The sequence below is a fragment of the Nerophis lumbriciformis genome, linkage group LG23 (genome assembly GCF_033978685.3).
Source record: "Nerophis lumbriciformis linkage group LG23, RoL_Nlum_v2.1, whole genome shotgun sequence".
In the NCBI taxonomy this organism is placed as follows: Eukaryota; Metazoa; Chordata; class Actinopteri; order Syngnathiformes; family Syngnathidae; genus Nerophis; species Nerophis lumbriciformis.
The window spans coordinates 6582918-6602204 of NC_084570.2; the positions used below are offsets into that span (position 1 = coordinate 6582918).

The following is a 19287-nucleotide window of genomic DNA, read 5'->3' on the forward strand; positions in this document are numbered from 1 at the left end:
GTCCTGTTACACAAAAGACACTTCAGTTTACCCATACTGTATCCATACCAGTTTGCCTACCGCAGCAACAGAGAGCACAGACAACGTACTCACACATCTGGATAACAACATAGTTCAGTATTCAATACTGCCATTCCATTAAAACTGGTTACCAACCTTGGGCATTATCAACCTTGGTCAATGGATAATGACATTTCTGACCAACAGGCCACAGCATGTTAGTTCAGGACATACCTGCTCCTCCGCTGTCATACTCAAAACAGGCGTACCACAGGGCTATGTGCTTGGTCCTTTTCTCTATTCCCTCTTCACCCACGTCTTTACACCTGTGCATGTATCCAACTCCATTACAACATTTGCAAATGACACTTGGGGGATTGGCCCCATCAGTAATACAGCCTACAAGTTGGGGGTACAACGTCTGGCTGCTTGGTGTGAGGATAATAACTTGATATTTAAAACTCCCTCAAAATTATAGAACTCATTGACTTCAGGAAGAAAAGAGGCACATCAAAGTCCATATAGCACTCATTGACTTCAGGAAGTTAAGAGGCACATCAAAGTCCAATCAATGTGTTGGCTGTGTAACGAGTCTTCAGAATTCAATTTGTTGGTATCCACATAACTGAGGACCTCTCCTGGTCCTTCAACCTGGTCAAGAGGGTTCATCAGCGCCTCCCTTTTCCAGAAGTCACTAAGGATGCACCTCAAGGATACTCAAGAGCTTCAATTGAGAGCAATCCAACCAGCTGTGTCACTGTCTGGTAAGGGAACTGCACTGTAGCAGACCAAGCGGTCTGGCGAAAAAAATCACATAAAGACTCACTCTACTTACAGCCATTGAGGATGTTGAGAAGGAACATTGCATGCATCAAACACACAACATCCTGAATGACACCTCAGACCCTGCCCACGGTCTGTTCACCCTCCTGGACTAAAACTAGCAGGAACAGATTTTCCCCAGAACTCTCACTGCAATTTGTCTTTTAATTGATTTAATGGCGATTTGTGCAAGAAATTTAAACCCCTTATTTGTACCCATTTTCCCTGGAAATCTATTTTCAAACAATTGTTGATATGGTATTACAAAAGCTTGGACAGAGAAAGAAGGGAATCATGCGTAGTTCAGAATTGCCACGTGAACTTGGGACAATACAAGGAAATCCTGCGGTGTCGGCCAGCATACCTTACACAGGCTGACACCAGGAGTACACCAGTACAGTGTGCTGTCCTGCAGCATCCGTGTGAGGAGGGAATGCACTGATAACAGAGGGGGGGAGGGGGAGTGCGTGGAAGAGACCATTTTCAATTAACAATTGTATTATTGTGCACATCTGATATGTTTTAATTGAATGCATCATTTCAACACTAACCCGCTTTTAACTGTTTTTCTTTTGCATTTACTTTGCATTTGATACTGTAATATTTTTTTTAAATGCACTCAAACAAAACAAAAATAGACACAAGACAGTTAAGCTGCAATTAAAATGGTTTAATAAAAAAAAAATAGACGTGTGTCAATTTCAAATGCACCCACTTGCACTAAGTTGAAATGTTTCACTACTAAGTCTGTAGATGTTTTCTGCAAAAAGAAAATGACTGCGTATCAAAAATGGTGACAATGCTTTCTAATAATATATTGCCTACCACAAATAGTCTTCTAAATAATAAAGATGGTGTTCTTGTTGCACACACACCAAGGCTCTGGTTCATGCCTGCAGCTGCAGAAGTAACTGGCACACAAAACAAGCAATCATCGCTGAGGGGTGCAGATCAAAACACTGCATAGAAAACATATACAAGTACAGCTGAACAAACAATACATTGACTTGAAGTTAAAATATGTACCTCTACTCGCTTTGAAACCACCAATTTGAAGGCAGTAACTTCTCCTGGAAATGGTAGAAATCAACACGGGTGAGACCAAGACTATCACTACTACAGTATAATCCATTTATTCTGGAAATGTACAAAGAAAACAGTTTTACAGCAATCAGACAAGTTCACAGATATTTTTTATCAGCAATATTGTAACATCAATTTACATTTTTCACATTCCAGATGAGTATCATTATACTCAAAAATGCATAAAAAGTAATTGTTTAATCAAAATCTGCAAATAGTTCTTATTGCATATGTAAGTACATGGATGATCCTTTCATGTCGTCTCTTCCTATAATTGTGAAGCAGAATTCACCAAGCGTTTGCTTGTTCATCCACTAATAGGGAACTTAAGCTGGGTTTGGACTGTCGAGAGACAGGTTAGCTTTACCCTACAGATGGAAGTGTTGTTGCAACTCCCATGATTATCCAGCACAAGTGCTTGTGGGCGTCAAAGCCAATAGGGTAAGTCAAAATTTTAAAAAGAAAACTTCCTATATGGCTGAATAGAGATGCGTACCAGGGACAAATACATAAAACAGCTTAAACTTCATTACATTGAATTAAAATGATTAACAAGAGTATTTTGTTAGTGCAACTGACACCAACGCTGGGAAAATAAGTGATTTTTAAAGCAATGATTTAGAAACAAATCGTGATTTAGCAAGGTGTTTAGTAGTGTCCTCATAATCGCATAATCAAATCTTTTGTTTGCCGTCCCTGAATCAGGAGGACAACCGAATCCAAAATCAGCTCAGCCTGACCTTCATTGGGGGGTCCCACAACACTGGAGCTTAGTGTCGTTAAAAGTGCGTTAAAACAAGGTGAAACTCTTCGTACCTGACACTTGTACCAGCCGGCCTGTGAGGCACTTACGCACGATTAGGACTCATTCAAATGAGTGAGAGGATCCTAACAAGTACTGCACGTGGACAATGTTAGGTCTTGGCATTGTTGCTGCTGGACAAAGGTTCTACCTCAGCGGTGATGTTGCTGAGCTCAAACGGTTTGGACTGCGGGCCGGCGCCGTCTTGTTTCTTGGGCTGGCTTCTAAAGTGACGGAAGATGACGACAGCGGCACTTACACAGTAGACGACAGTGAGCAGGGCGAAGTAAATGAAGTACACCAGGAACTGGGGAAAAAAAACAGAGCACTAATCAGAATAGAATGTTCCGATAATTGACTTTTTGGGGGAAAATGTAAAGCTGCTGTATGTCGCAGAAAGGAACAGCAATCCCGCCCTCTTCCTGGTCTACCGATGCAAGCTACGCCGCACTAATTTAACTTATAGTTGTGACAAATATAGGAATTTTTAAAATAGGTTGTCTTAAAACACTATTGGTAATATGGTAGCAGTTATTGATTTAAAAAAATATATATATTTTGAGCCAATGACATTCAGCAGCTTTAAGTATTTCATCAAACCTTCCATCCAGTCACAGAATACATATTGACTAATAAGTAGGGATGTGCCGATGGATCAAGCCACACATTAGTATCGGCCTATTTTTGTTAAAAACTACACAATAACCATACATTTTAATGCCAATCACAAATGTCGATCCCCTTTGGCTGAGACTATTTATTTTTAGTCCCCCAGCTGACAAGCGGGTAGCACCTAATAATGTGTGGCCATACACAGTGTGGAGACGCTCCTCTAAGCTAAAAATAATCACCTTCATTATTATTCATATTGCAAATAACCTGCATTTCTTAATATAGGTATCATTATCAAGTCTCACATTATCACTGGAGGATGAGGCTGAACATTTGAGAATAAGCTTTTCAGGTGGAATTATTTCCCATTGTTGCTTGATGTACAGCTTAAGTTGTTCAACAGTCCGGGGTCTCCGTCGTCGTATTTAAGCCTTCATAATGTGCCACACATATTCAATGGGAGACAGGTCTGGACTACAGGCAGGCCAGTCTAGTACCTGCAATATTTTACTATGAAGCCACGCTGTTGTAACACGTGGCTTGGCATTGTCTTGCTTAAATAAGCAGGGGTGTCCATGATAGCGTTGCTTGGATGGCAACATATGTTGCTTCAAAACCTGTATGTATCTTTCAGCATTAATGGTGCCTTCACAGATGTGTAAGCTACCCATGCCTTGGGTACTAATACACCCCCACGATTAGTGATGGCAAACACAGAAGGCACTCCTGCTGTTGTTGACGGAAGTAGAGTTTGTTGCTAAGCGCTCTGTGAAATCAATGCGCTGACGAAATAAGTTCCGATTATGCGGCAAAATGACTTAAATGTTATCATGAATGTGCCTGTTACAGCTTGTGTGACGGTTTTTGGATGTTTTTACATGGCTTTGATAAAATAGGGGCATCCCCATTACTGGCATGGTTAGCAATTTACATTGGTGTTTATATACTGTATTTCATTTATTTATCTTGGTTTTTCTGTTCTTGTTATCTTTTTGTATTTAGGATTATGTAATAAAATAATACAATATAATATGTTGTTTGTGTTGGCATGGTTTGGGGGCAAGTCTTTTTTGGGGGCGTTGGGCCACCCCCAAGGGATGGTTCGCCCAGGATGTAAATCTAGCCAGGACAGCCTCTGGTCTAACATAAGGATTATGGATGATGGTCAAAATCCCCCCAAAAGTGCAGTTACCCTTTAAATGTGCTAGAAGGACAGGTAACGTGCCAACAAAGCTCTTGCTTACCTGACTGTGTACATCCAAAGCGAGGCCCCTCTTGTCAGCAAATATCAAGTTGATGATTGTCTTCAGGATGGTCCCCAAGAAGGTGTTAATGCCAAACACCAGGGCACAGAGCTCCTTGGTGAGCGATGATGCGATCTGGAAACTACACACCAGGACAGTGAGGGCACAATTGACAGGTTTTAGTTTTGTGATTAAAATGCATCATTTTTCCTGCAGTTTAGAAAACCTCACACCTCTGACTGGGATTAGTGCAGTGGAATCCAAAATGAAAACCAAAATGTGGGGATATAGTTTAAATCGTATTTTCCCGACTATAAGCCGCTACTTTTTTCCAATGCTTTGAATCCTACTGCTTATAAAACGGTGCAGCTAATTTAAGGATTTTATTTGCCATAATGTTTTACATTCAACAAATAGTTTTCATATTACACCAACAGAGACACTGGAAAGGTGTGTTATTGTTTGTGCTATGGCGCCATCTTTTGGACGAGTTTGCTCACTGCAGGTGCTGCAGGTTGAAAGTGTACTTCCTGTTTCGTGCCTTGAACTTGGAAGTATAAACATCCATAGCATTTCTGCTCAAAATTATTTTTAATTCATCACCCCAGTCCAAGCAACATTTGTAAGTTTTACAATATAACAAACAATTTGTACTTAAAAAATAGTTTGTTATATTGTAGGTGTAGGGCACCGCCTGTGCCTCACAATACGAAGGTCCTGGGTTCGAGCCCCGCTTGGGTCTTTCTGTGTGGAGTTTACATGCGTGGGTTCCCTCCGGGTAATGCGGCTTCCTCCCACCTGGGGAGAGGTTGATTGGCAACACAAAATTGGTGTGAATGTGAACGTTGTCTGTCTATCTGTGTTGGCCCTGTGATGAGGTGGCGACTTGTCCAGGGTGTACCCTGCCTACAGCCCTAATGCAGCTGAGATAGGCTTCAGCAGCCCCCGCGATGGGGATGGATGGAATTTATATAAGTATATATATATAAGTGTTTTTATGCATATTTGTATGTGCTATGGTAATTTAATCAAGCTTGCAACGTTAGCATTAGCTAATATGCTAACATATTAGAGTGTCTTTGTTAATATTATTAACTTACAATGTCATTCTTTTTGTCTTGTTTCAGTTTTGTAAATTCACTAAAACCGTGGAGTTACTGAGTCTGCAAAGCTAGCGTCCACAGCTAGTGGGTCCATGACGATGACTTTGGTTTACTGCCGTGTTAAAGGCCCCGTTTGGAGACAATTAAGGTATTAGATAAACATTTACAAAATATTTTGTACCGGTATATATGTGCGGCTTATAGTTCAGCCCGGCTAATAAATGTAAAAAAAAAAAAAGTTATTCGAAAATTTGGTGGGTGCGGCTTAATACTGGTGCGCTATATAGCCCAGAAAATACGGTATATACACACACATATACATATATACGTACTGTATATACAGTACTGTTTAAGATTATCAATTTACAAAGATATGTTAATGTTAGTATAAAGTTTCTGAATTAATTTCATTTGCACTTTAAAGGGGAACTGCACTTTTTCAAAACTTTTGCCTATTGTTTGCAATCTTTATGAGAGACAAAGAGACAGATGTTTTCTTTTTAAAGGCATTCTAACTTGTAGATAAACGTAAATAAAAGTTTGCTTGAATCGGAGCCAAAGGGAGGTCCTCTATTCCGCCCAAAAAGCCCTGTAAAAAAAAAATCCAACAATACTCCATTTACATTTCGTGACTTGAATATTAACCAAGAATTAGTGATATTGTTATTAGAAGCGCTAACACAGACAAACTATTTATAGCGGCGCTGTGATCACAGAGAGTTAACTAGCTTATATAGCTTAACACCCTCCCCCTTCCACATCCCACCTCCCCGGATTGTAAATAATCAAATGTAGATACTTATTCTTATGCTTTCTGATCTCTCTATGTCCACTACTTGCTGTACATATCCTACCAAGTCAGTCCTACACTGTTCCAATGTCCATTTCTCTGATGATGCAATTGTTGATGACTGAAGTGTTGATATCAACCAAACCTACCCCCCCTCCTCCACATCCCACACCCGGATTGTAAATAATGTAAATAATTCAATGTATATACTTTTATGATTATCTTGTGTGATGACTGTATTATGATGATAGTATATATCTGTATCATGAATCAATTTAAGTGGAGCCCGACTTAAACAAGTTGAAAAACTTATTCGGGTGTTACCATTTAGTGGTCAATTGTACGGAATATGTACTGTACTGTGCAATCTACTAATAAAAGTTTCAATCAATCAATCAATCAATGTGGCTATGTTGACATTATCAGTTGGTGAGCTGCTTTCAGACACGAAAAGACGCTCGGTTCCACCGCTTTTTTTTCTTCACGAGGATTATGAGTCATTCTTCATCTAAACAAGAATATATGAACATCCTAGCAGTCGGCATCCTAGTGACAGCAAACATTGTACAGTAAGTGATATCTTATGTTTGTGGTCTCTCATGAAGTCTGCAGTGAGTAATCAGTGATGTCAAAGGAAAAAGTGATCGTTGTGATGTGTTTTTTAAATTAATGTGCCGCTGTATTCTTAAAATGATCAAAATATGTAAATATTACATCTTAATATAAATGTGCCTGTTACTACATTCATATATACTTGCAGTGTGTATATAAAACCTTGATAAATGTGTTTGGATGCTTTTTGAGCACTTTATAGGCAGAATAGAGGGACTCCTATAGGCTCCATTGTAAGCGGACTTTTGGTCGCATTTATTTACTAGTTACAGTGTGCATAAAAAAATATGTGTGCTTGTCTTACATAAGGATTGTGAATGATAGGCAAAATTCCAAAAATAAATAAAAGTGCAGTTCCCCTTTAAGTTAATAATTATTTTATATAATTTAATTAATTAGCTCTTTGTCAACTTATTTTCTGTGTATGTCTATTTCCAAATGTTTCTGATGAGATCAATACAGATAAGCACTGTTTGGAGTTTTTTGAATTGCAAAGAGAAATTAGTTTTGTGTGAATACTGATGTTTTTAATGAATTGATACTTAATTGAAAACCTGTTTTCACATGAACATGAAAACTAAATTTAATTGACCATGATTTTTGATTTTATGTATAAAATTCATAAAAGGCTGAAACATCCAAGGAGGGGTTAATACTTATTTTGCAAGGCACTGAATCACCTTTATTGCATTTTTTTTTTTTTAAAGACAAGAGCCATCACGAAAAGATGTTGGTGTGACTGTGGACTGAATGAATAATGGCTACCTAGTGTAATGCGCTTTGAGGGACTAAAAAAAAACATGACATAGATCCAATCCATTATTATTTGTTTACATATAACGTTACATGCTTATTTTGTTTTGACAGTTGACCTAAAACTCCAAGTGGGACATGTCCTACTTACCAGTTTTCTGGAATGTGTCATTTATACGATCGCACATAATTTGTCACAAACCTCAAGAAATATGGCTGACTTGTGTAGTGGGAAACTTTACGCTCTCCAAGCTACTGATGAGGAAATCCATGTACTTATGCAACAATCTCCCACAAGTTTTAAACTGGATTTAGACCTGGTCATGGGCAAACATGTCTGCACTCACGTGGCGATTGGCACCAGGAACTGGTGGAAGCCTCTGAAAAGGACGTAGGCCGTATAACAGACCCAGACGTTATTGGTGGTGCCCATTAGCAGCAGGAGTCCAGCCTGCAAGGCTGTGATCACAGCAATGACCAGCTCTGACCAGATATTCCATCGGATTTTCACAAAGCCTGCGATGAAAGAGGTCAAAACACCTGCAAAAGAATGGTTTTAACAAAAGTCAAGGTATTTATCATCAACTTGGACACAGTGAGACAGCAGTAGACAACGTAACGTTGAAGTTATGGCTGCAATGATTAACCGATTAAAAATCTACTATTTTAACTCTAAATAGCTTTGATTTAGTCTGTTGCTTTGATTAATCATTAAATAAGTTTAACTAATAAAAGATGAATCAAATTCGAAGCACATGAAAAAGGTAAAAGTAGGTAAAACAAGTTAAATAGAAGGTAAAATATGGTAAAAGTAGGTCAAATGTAAAGTAAAAGAAGGTAAAACATGGTAAAGGAAGGTAAAACAAAGTTAAAGGAAGGTAAATATAAGGTAAGGAAAGGTAAAAAAGAATGTAAAAGAAGGTAAATGAAACAAGAATGTAAATTAAAGGTAAAGAAAAGTTAAACAAGGTAAAGAAGGTTAAAATAAATTAAATAGAAAGTGAAGGAAGGTATATAAAATTAAAGAAGGTTATGAGGTTATGGCAAGCAGAAAAATCTTTGCATTTCAACTATGTTCCCTAAGATACACATTAAGGCTATAAAGTGTATTTAATCAGATGACTCCATTAATCAAACAAACTAATCGATAGATTACTCGATTACTAAAATAATAGATAACCGCAGCCTTGGTTGAAGTTCTCAAAATGTCTTACTCAGTAAGGTAGAAGCAGCCTCCACACCTCCATTGTAAATGTTCTTGTTGTCAGTGGCCGTGGAAAAGTTACTCCACAAGATGTGTACGTAGAACAACACCAGGTAGTACCCTGTGGAGTTGAACACCCACCAAAGGGACCACAGTCGCAGGTTGGGTCTTTTCACTACAGTTCTCAACTCCATCAGCATCTGCACAAAGATTGAGTCCTTCCAGTGGGATGCAGAGCATGTGGACAGGGCTGTGGTCAACCCGCCATCCTTTGGGTTCATCTTGTCCAGTTCCGCCTTGGTGGCTACTTGAGCGGACACTTCTCTGTGCTCCTGATTGCGTGCCTGATTGAAAAACAAGGAGCGCTTTGGCCAGGGCAGGCAGAGTGACAGCACCAGACCAAAGCTGACAAAACCCAAAGAAATAAGACTGAGGGTGTAGTAAGTGACGTTGCCCACTGAGATGAAAAGCTGGCCAATCACCGAGCTGATGAACACTCCGAAGAGGACTGAGGCACGCGAGTAGCTGGCCACACGCTGGTATAGGTTCAGGCTGACCAGGGAGAAGATGTAGGAGGAATACGCCACACGGCATGCCATGGTCACACCGTAGAAGAATTCCATGAACTGCATCTCAATGAGGGATGTACCCAAGAGCAAAAGGATCCAGATAACCACCTGACTGATACCCTGGATGACCAGAACTGGCTTGTAGCGCAGAAAATCAGTCAGCAGGAAGGCTGGAACCAGCACTGCCATGTAGGAGTACGTCAGCACTGGCGTGATCTCATTGGTCACCTATAAATACAAGAATGACAGGAGGATTGAATAGTCATTAAATAAACCAACTTTTTTTGGCCGCGGGAAGGATTTTTAGGTTTTGTGTTATAATAAGTCTCGATACAAATCAGTATTCTTACACCATCACTGACTTTGAAGTTTTAAGCTTTTTATTGCATTATTTTTGACATTGTAAAGCCTTAATATGATAAATACCTTTAGATGTAGAGGTCCAATTCACTTTTTGGAAAGATTTATGTACTATACACTGCAACTATATGTACCGGTAAGCTGCAACCACCTTTTTTTTGGACAAATGTTATTTACATATGTTAGCTGCACAAGTCTATACGCCGAAGGTGTACACATTGAAATATCTACACAAGCACTACGGTGGCGTGGCTTGGTTGGTAGAGCAGCCGTGCCAGCAACTTGAGGGTTCCAGGTTCGATTCCCGCTTCCGCCATCCTAGTCACAGCTGTTGTGTCCTTGGGCAAGACACTTTACCCACCTGCTTGCAGTGCCACCCACACTGGTTTAAATGTAGCTTAAAGATGTAGATAATGGGTTTCACTATTTAAAGCGCTTTGAGTCACTAGAGAAAAACGCTATATAAATATAATTAACTTCACACATTTAACCAAAGACAGAGCCTGTAACACGGCATACAGTAGTGCCTGGCCTTTCAGAGCCTCTTATTAGGGGTGAATTTACCTTCCCTAAGGCAACGGTTGCATTTTTCGATGGCCGGCTCGATCGTCTTCGGTTTTCAGGCGATGTCTTGAGTTTTTTGTTGTGTGTTTTCCAAGATGAGGGTGAATCCATAATGCGCTAAATGGTTGATTGAATATTTGTGTGAGTGTGTTGATTTAATGTAAACTATTCCGTTGGTCCACTGTGACGTGATCGGCAATATAATTGGTCTGATGTGAAGAGGCAAAAATCCTTGCCGGAAGGTGAAGCTTGTGAACCCGGGTAAAATCCATAAATTAGCTGCAGTATTGTATAAAGCGAAGGGTTCAAAGCATGGGAAAACACTAGAGGCTTGTATTTCAGAAATTACGGTACTTTCATACAACCTATACAATTACAACCAGTCTGTTTATCATCCTCCATAAACCATGAAGATAGTATTTTCTTTTTAAAAGACATGTTATAATTAAATTGATTTCCCTTCATTTCAATGGGACGGGCTGCTTTAGGATGCAAGTATTCTGAGCAGAGATCGACTGTTTTTTGGGGGTTTTTTTTACATTATTTCTGAGGAAACTTCGGACAAGTAGCAACACAATGTTTAACGCGGCCCTCATACAGAAAGTATGAAAATGCTACCTCTTCTTCTTTACTTCTATAATAAGTTCCTTTTGTGTCTCTATATTTACACAAGGTTTGGATTTTTGGCAGAGAGATTTTGTCTGTCATCATGTCCATCCATCGCTGTGGCATTATTTGATGGAATCACAGAACAAAAAACTTGCCACACTCCGTTAAGGAGCCGGCGCTGCGAGTGCTGCAGAGGGAGGCTTGATCGTTGCAGCAGCGTAAACAAACAAAACGGAACCAGTAAGATGCTAAGGAAGCAAAAAAATTGAAATTTTAAAAGCTAAACGTAAGAAATATGCTGTGTACAAGCGACTAACATTGCTGGGGGAAGAGAAAAAAGTGAAGGGTGAGGGCGCTGCAGTGAAAAAAAAGTCCACTTTTCTCATAAAGAGTAAACTGTTGGTGCTTGAGCATTGGTTATTACCAGCGTTTCTCAAAGTGTGGGGCGCGCCCCACTGGTGGGGAATAGAGACATGACAGGTGGGGCGCGAGGAACGGGAGGAAATTTCACTTTAAAATATTTTTTTATTATTATATTCTTAGATTATTATTTTTTTACTATGCTTTCATTTTCTATACACACTGTAAATCACTTTGTGATTCTGTCTGTGAAATCCGCTATATAAATAAATGGAAATTACCGGTACTTATTTTTACTGTAGGCTTTATATTTCTCGGTACGAGCAAAAGTTTGACAGACATAGCAACAGTAAGTAATGGGGGCGGGGCTAAGCGGAACAAACTTTCGCGCGGATGGGTAGCAGGCTAATGTGTGGACCACAATTACACAAATATATACATTTGTGACTCGCACCTCAAAGACATTTGTGACTCGCACCTCAAAGGTCGTCGAGCCAGATCCAGCGCCTGCAGAGAAACAAAAATGTGACGGGCACACACTGTGTCATTCACCGGGAAGCACTCGCGTCAAGGCAGCTCAGCCCCGAACTCAATGAGGTTTTAACAGATGTTTTGATCAAATTTACCGCGCTCACAACACGACCACTGAAAGTGCGACTGTTCTCTGCACTGTGTGAGGAAATGGGAGCTGATCATACAGCCGTGCTGTTTCACAGTGAAGCAAGGTGGCTCTCCCGGGGAAAAGTGCTGTCACTTGCCCTGTCTTGCCAAATGCATAGCTCCTCCTTTTTTTTTGCAAAGATTGCAAAGTGGCACTTTTATTGTATTTATTATTGAACTTGATGCAAGTTATTTGATTTATTATTGAACTTGATGCAAGTTATAACACTTTTTTTGATTTATTATTGAACTTGATGCAAGCTATTTGATTTATTATTGAACTTGATGCAAGTTATAACACTTTTTTTGATTTATTATTGAACTTGATGCAAGCTATTTGATTTATTATTGAACTTGATGCAAGTGATAACACTTTTATTTGATTTATTATTGAACTTGATGCAAGTTATAACACTTTTTTTGATTTATTATTGAACGTGATGCAAGTTATAACACTTTTTTTGATTTATTATTGAACTTGATGCAAGTTATAACACTTTTTTTGATTTATTATTGAACTTGATGCAAGTTATAACACTTTTTTTTTTTTATTATTGAACTTGATGCAAGTTATAACACTTTATTTGATTTATTATTGAACTTGATGCAAGTTATAACACTTTATTTGATTTATTATTGAACTTGATGCAAGTTATAACACTTTTTTTGATTTATTATTGAACTTGATGCAAGTTATAACACTTTTTTTGATTTATTATTGAACTTGATGCAAGTTATAACACTTATTTGATTTATTATTGAACTTGATGCAAGTTATAACACTTTTTTTTATTTATTATTGAACGTGATGCAAGTTACAACACTTTTTTTGATTTATTATTGAACATGATGCAAGTTATAACACTTTTGTTTTATTTATTATTGAACTTGATGGAAGTTATTTTATTTATTATTGAACTTGATGCAAGTTGTACCACAGCTGCACAGTTATTTTATTTATCATTGAACTTGATGTTATTTTATGTTATTGAGTTTGAATGTATACAACTTGATGTTCAATAAATTTGAAAATGTTAAAGCTTGGCATTAGCGCTCTGTTGGGGCGATGGGGGCAGGTGGGGCTTGAAAACTCCCCCTTGTCCAAAGTGGGGGATGACAAAAAAAGTTTGAGAACCACTGGGTTATTACTATCTACTTCACTAAGTATTATTGTTTTTAAATACTAAATATCAGTATAATATGCATATATATTGTATCTGCTGAATTACTAAGAGTTGTAGTTGTAGAAAAAAAAGGCTGATACCAATAAAAAGAGGCCGATTTAGATATACGTCAAAATCCCAAATACCGGCGCCGATAATCGGTCGATCTCTAATTCTGAGTTATGAGCTTGATTGTGAAACGTAATGTGCTCGTAGGTGGAGGTACCACATGTGCGCAAAAATCGCCGCAGAGAATCGTGCCCTTAATTGTGGGCAAGAAAATTGTGGTTCCCATTTTTCTCAGAACCGTGCAGTCCTAATTCTAGTATTCAAATAAAATGTTCCCCTTCCATTATGAACTATTCAGAGTCATTCCCTAACACAAACATTCAACAGTGACCCACTTATGGAAAAGGAATGTAAGATTTCACCACAGTTAGATGGATCAGCGATCACCCTCACAAGACACTCATTATTTCCGATAGGTCACCCGGTTTAACTGCACAGAAGTAACGCTTAGCTTATAGCCTGCTTGAAATGTCGGCAATAAAAAAAATCTATTCTTCATTCTTTGCTGTCATTTGTGTACAAGTATTAGTCATGGAGCAAAACAGTGTTCTGTAACAAGCGAACACAAACTGTATTAGCAGCATGGGCACTACTGACCTGCTGCCTGGTAAAGTTCTTTTCAGTGCTGAGCAGATTCGGCGTAATGAAAGGTTCCCCAGGCTTGATGGATGCCATAAACCCGAAGAAACACAAAAACATAATGGACCATATCCACTTTCGTGGCTCCTTAGCTTCCTCTGGGAGACGTTTAGAAGCAACTGGCTCCTCCAAAGTACAGCCAGCCATCTCCAGATCTCCATGTCCTCCAACGTCTTCAACCGCACGCACCTTCTGGTCCGTCTCATTCTCCTGCTCTGCTGTTCGGTCTGCCACCATTGTGTCAGCTGATGTGGCAAAGTCAAGCTCACTTGTCAACTTTCCTTTCTATCCGAACTGTTGGAATAGTGCATGTGTGTGTGTGGTTAAAATGCTACGTGCCGTCACCCCACACACATGTGAGATGTTGTTGACCTTTGCTTTGTTGAGCACTGTAACAACGTGTGACACCAAGCTTATGTAGCCAGCAGCCGGTCAGCTTCATTGCTCACCTGAAAACACACAATAACAGAATAACATTCACTGATTGGCAATTATTTTCTAAGTACATATATAGAGAACTTTCAAACACTTTATTTATTCAATCACAATTATTGAAATTCAACGATTTGGTGCATTTGCAAACAGCTACAATTATGTACAAAGCAAACTATAACCTGCTACCCAAGAATGTACAACAATTCTTCTCAACAAGAGGAGAAATATAACCTCAGAGGAAAATCAAATTTAAAACATTTGTATGCTCATACAACACTTAAAACCAGTATGTGGAATTCAATTATGGAACGGATTAACCAAAGAAATCAAACAAAGCACCAATATGATTCAGTTTAAGAGACGGTTCAAACTAGAAGTGTTCACAAAGTACACAGAACAGGAATTATGATTAACATCTTGAACCCTTTTTTTCCTTTTTATTGAGACAAAGATTATTTATGTATTTAATATTTGCATGCTTACTATGGCATATTATTTATTTATTTGTTCACCGTCCCAGGAAATCGCAAAAAGCCGCTGCCTGACCAGGGCTCAGAAAATCTGCGAAGACTCCTCCCACCCCCCACCAAGGTCTGTTTTCACTGCTGGACTCTAAAAAAGGGGTTCCGCAGCCTCCGTAGCCGAACCTCCAGGTTCTGTAACAGCTTCTTCCCTCAGGCCATAAGACTCTTGAACGTATTAATAATCCCCTCAATTCCCCCCCAAAAACGGATTAACTAGCTGGAATATAAAGACAATATAACATACAATGAATTGATTACGTGGACCCTGACTTAAACAAGTTGAAAAACTTATTCGGGTGTTACCATTTAGTGGTCAATTGTACGGAATATGTACTGAACTGTGCAATCTATTAATAAAAGATTCAATCAATCAATACATCCATAAACGTGGATGCATATGCAAAAGTGCAATATATTTATCTGTACAGTAATCTATTTATTTATATCTGCACCTTATTGCTCTTTTATACTGCACTACAACGAGCTAATGCAACTAAAATACATTCTTATCTGTACTGTAAAGTTCAAATTTGAATGACATATAAGAAAGTCTAAGTCTAATCCAGTGGTTCTTAACCTTGTTGGAGGTACCAAACCTCACCAATTTCATATGCGTATTCACCGAACCCTTCTTTAGTGAAAAATAAAACGTTGTTTTTTTTCAAATTCAAGACAAAGTTATATGTTTTTGGTAACACTTTAGTGCGGGGAACATATTCTAAGTAACAAAGACTTAATTTAGATTTATTTGGTTAGGGTTAGGGTTAGAGGGTTAGGGCCAGGGTTAGAGGGTTAAGGTTATATGCCGAATAAGGCATTAATAAGTACTTAATAATGACTAGTTAAGAGCCAATATGTTACTAATTTGCATGTTAATAAGCAACTAATTAATGGTGAATATGTTCCCCATACTAAGGTGTTACCATGTTTTTTTTACTGGTGCACAAAATGAACCGTGCATGAACAAAACCAACACACTGCATAAACTCACAACAAATTACACACCTGCAAATCAGTGTGACTTCTGCTGTTGCCGTGTCCGTAATACGTCGTTTTTATTTACACGATGAGTCGGGTGTGTCTTGACCTCCGCCGAACCCCTGAGCCCGACTCACCGAACCCCTAGGGTTCGATCGAACCCAGGATAAGAACCACTGGTCTAGTCTGAGTATCTCCAAGTTCTTTTACAGAGAACAAGGAAATTGGATAAAGTTGCTATGGTATGAAATAAGCTCTGCTTCTTCCTACTCCTTTTCGGACGTGCTGTAATGAAACAACTGGAATTGTGTGATGATTGTTCGAAATAAACTGAAACTGAACTGAACACTTCTGCCAAACTCAATGGGTGCATGGTTGCATTGATCAACCTTCACCATTTAAAAAGAAAGAGCAGGACAAATTATATATATATATATATATATATATATATATATATATATATATATATATATATATATATATATATATATATATATATATATATATATATATTTTTTTTTTTTTTTTTTTTTTTTTTTTTTTTGATGAATCAAGCGCAGTACTGTAGTTACCTAGTGAATTGTATACAAAACTCTCATTGTATACCACTACTCAGCTGTCTTAAGTAACATGTTCATGTAAAGTTACACAAGCCCATGAGGCGTAACAATAATTTGTCAAACAAATACAATAACCTGCTACCTTGCCAAAGTCCCTGCGTGATTAAAATATATATATTTCCATTCGGAATATAACCCCAGCCGTCCATTTTAAAGGAAATAAACAGTAAATATACCACAATACAGCTAGCTGGCTAACGATACAAATACAACGGAAAGTTTGTATGCTTTGTTAGCGCAAACTGCTCGACATTATTTCTGATAATAGGAAGGCGACATCGCGCCGGTTTTCTATTGCCATTTATACGCCAACGTCGTGATTTTATTAGTAAATTAAAGGTACATTAAACGTATTTAAGGTTACATACCTCGTGTATTTTGCTTCTGCTTTCACATTGACTGAAGCGACGAGGTTCTATCGCAAAGGATTCTGGCAATTGAAGTTTCACTGTGGAAAATGGCAGCTTAAAATGTCGCAGTACACGAGACTCCCATAGGGGGCAGCAGTGTACCGGGAAACATACTGCATCACAACACGCACACTAAAATAATTTTACAGTGTATTGTAAGATTTAATTCAAGTTATTAATACCGTAAATTGTACCCCTGTTCAACAAAATCACTCTGTTAAATGGCGTTTTTTAATTAAATTTCACCACTTATTCAGATGCACTTAAAGCGTTCAGTGGTATTTGTCCCACAGCCTTTACTGTATAATGCAGCTTACACTATAGCCCAGGGGGGGGGGGGGGGGGTCCCAAAACTACGGCTTGCGGGAAGTCCCAAGTAAAAAAATAAAAATTAAAAAAAATTAAAAAAAATTTAAAAAAATGAATTGTTTTATTTTTATTTATTTATTTATTTATTTTTAATTATAATTTTTTTTAAATCTGTCCTTTCGAATCCATTTTCTACCGCTTGTTACTCTCAGTGTCTCCTCCGCTCAGGCAAATCATATTGTCTAAAAATGCATTTTCCTGTGTTTTTTTTCCTGACCTAATATATATATATATATATATATATATATATATATATAGTCAATGTTTCTGTGGTTCATCCGTTATACAGTGCTCAATACCGGGGTATAGCGGAATATACGTTAGGTCAGGAAAAAACACAGAGGCTATATCATCCCTACAAGCCTGTTTCGCAGGTTTCTCTGCTCGTCAGGGGATTTTATTTTATATAAAATCTATGTAAAATCTATATTTATATAAAAATTACATGAAATTTTATATAAAAAAGGAAACCTGCGAAACATGCTTGTAGGGATGATATAGCCTCTGTGTTTTTTTCTGACCTAATATATATATATATATATATATATATATATATATATATATATATATATATATATATATATATATATATATATATATATATATATATATATATACACACAGGTAAAAGCCAGTAAATTAGAATATTTTGAAAAACTTGATTTATTTCAGTAATTGCATTCAAAAGGTGTAACTTGTACATTATATTTATTCATTGCACACAGACTGATGCATTCAAATGTTTATTTCATTTAATTTTGATGATTTGAAGTGGCAACAAATGAAAATCCAAAATTCCGTGGGTCACAAAATTAGAATATTACTTAAGGCTAATACAAAAAAGGGATTTTTAGAAATGTTGGCCAACTGAAAAGTATGAAAATGAAAAATATGAGCATGTACAATACTCAATACTTGGTTGGAGCTCCTTTTGCCTCAATTACTGCGTTAATGCGGCGTGGCATGGAGTCGATGAGTTTCTGGCACTGCTCAGGTGTTATGAGAGCCCAGGTTGCTCTGATAGTGGCCTTCAACTCTTCTGCGTTTTTGGGTCTGGCATTCTGCATCTTCCTTTTCACAATACCCCACAGATTTTCTATGGGGCTAAGGTCAGGGGAGTTGGCAGGCCAATTTAGAACAGAAATACCATGGTCCGTAAACCAGGCACGGGTAGATTTTGCGCTGTGTGCAGGCGCCAAGTCCTGTTGGAACTTGAAATCTCCATCTCCATAGAGCAGGTCAGCAGCAGGAAGCATGAAGTGCTCTAAAACTTGCTGGTAGACGGCTGCGTTGACCCTGGATCTCAGGAAACAGAGTGGACCGACACCAGCAGATGACATGGCACCCCAAACCATCACCCAACCATGCAAATTTTGCATTTCCTTTGGAAATCGAGGTCCCAGAGTCTGGAGGAAGACAGAAGAGGCACAGGATCCACGTTGCCTGAAGTCTAGTGTAAAGTTTCCACCATCAGTGATATATATATATATATATATATATATATATATATATATATATATATATATATATACACAGCCCGGCCCCCGGCCAAATTTTTTTAATCCAATGCGGCCCCCGAGTCAAAAAGTTTGGGTATCCCTGATATAGCCTGTATAGCAAGAGTTTTGGCTTTAGGAACCTATGAGATTTTTTGTGAGATTGTGTAAATATTTCTTACGAGTCTAAAGCCAAAAAAACAAACAGACAACAATTTTATGCACAATCAATCAATCAAAGTTGGGTGACCGGTGACCAGTGCACTGTATGCCGGCCGAGTGGATAGGGTTAATAACGTGAAAGTCCAGTCCATTGTGAGGCCAGAAGGGGATCCTTTTGCATGTAGACAAGTCGGCAGCGCAGAGATGTCACCTACTGATGCAGAGGAGTGGTCCACTCCAGGTCGCGACTTGGAACAGCTACCGCCTCCTCCGTG

General features: G+C 38.3%; 1 protein-coding gene across 2 annotated transcripts; it reads right to left on the bottom strand.

Moving 5' to 3' along the window:
- Window positions 1-1500: 1500 nt before the first annotated feature.
- slc19a1 (solute carrier family 19 member 1) lies at window positions 1501-17029 on the bottom strand. 2 transcript variants are annotated; one of them, XM_061985258.2, is made up of 7 exons: window positions 16944-16990; window positions 14391-14467; window positions 13977-14312; window positions 9036-9822; window positions 8169-8361; window positions 4564-4705; window positions 1501-3014 (listed from the first exon to the last, which is right to left on the bottom strand). In XM_061985258.2, the coding sequence occupies exons 3-7, from the start codon at window positions 14253-14255 to the stop codon at window positions 2820-2822; spliced, it is 1596 nt and encodes a 531-aa protein (XP_061841242.1). In that variant the 5' UTR covers window positions 14256-14312; window positions 14391-14467; window positions 16944-16990; the 3' UTR covers window positions 1501-2819. The 2 variants fall into 2 exon arrangements, with proteins under 2 accessions (XP_061841242.1, XP_061841241.1); XM_061985257.1 differs by having other exon boundaries at window positions 13977-14467; window positions 16944-17029.
- Between the last annotated feature and the right edge of the window lie 2258 nt (window positions 17030-19287).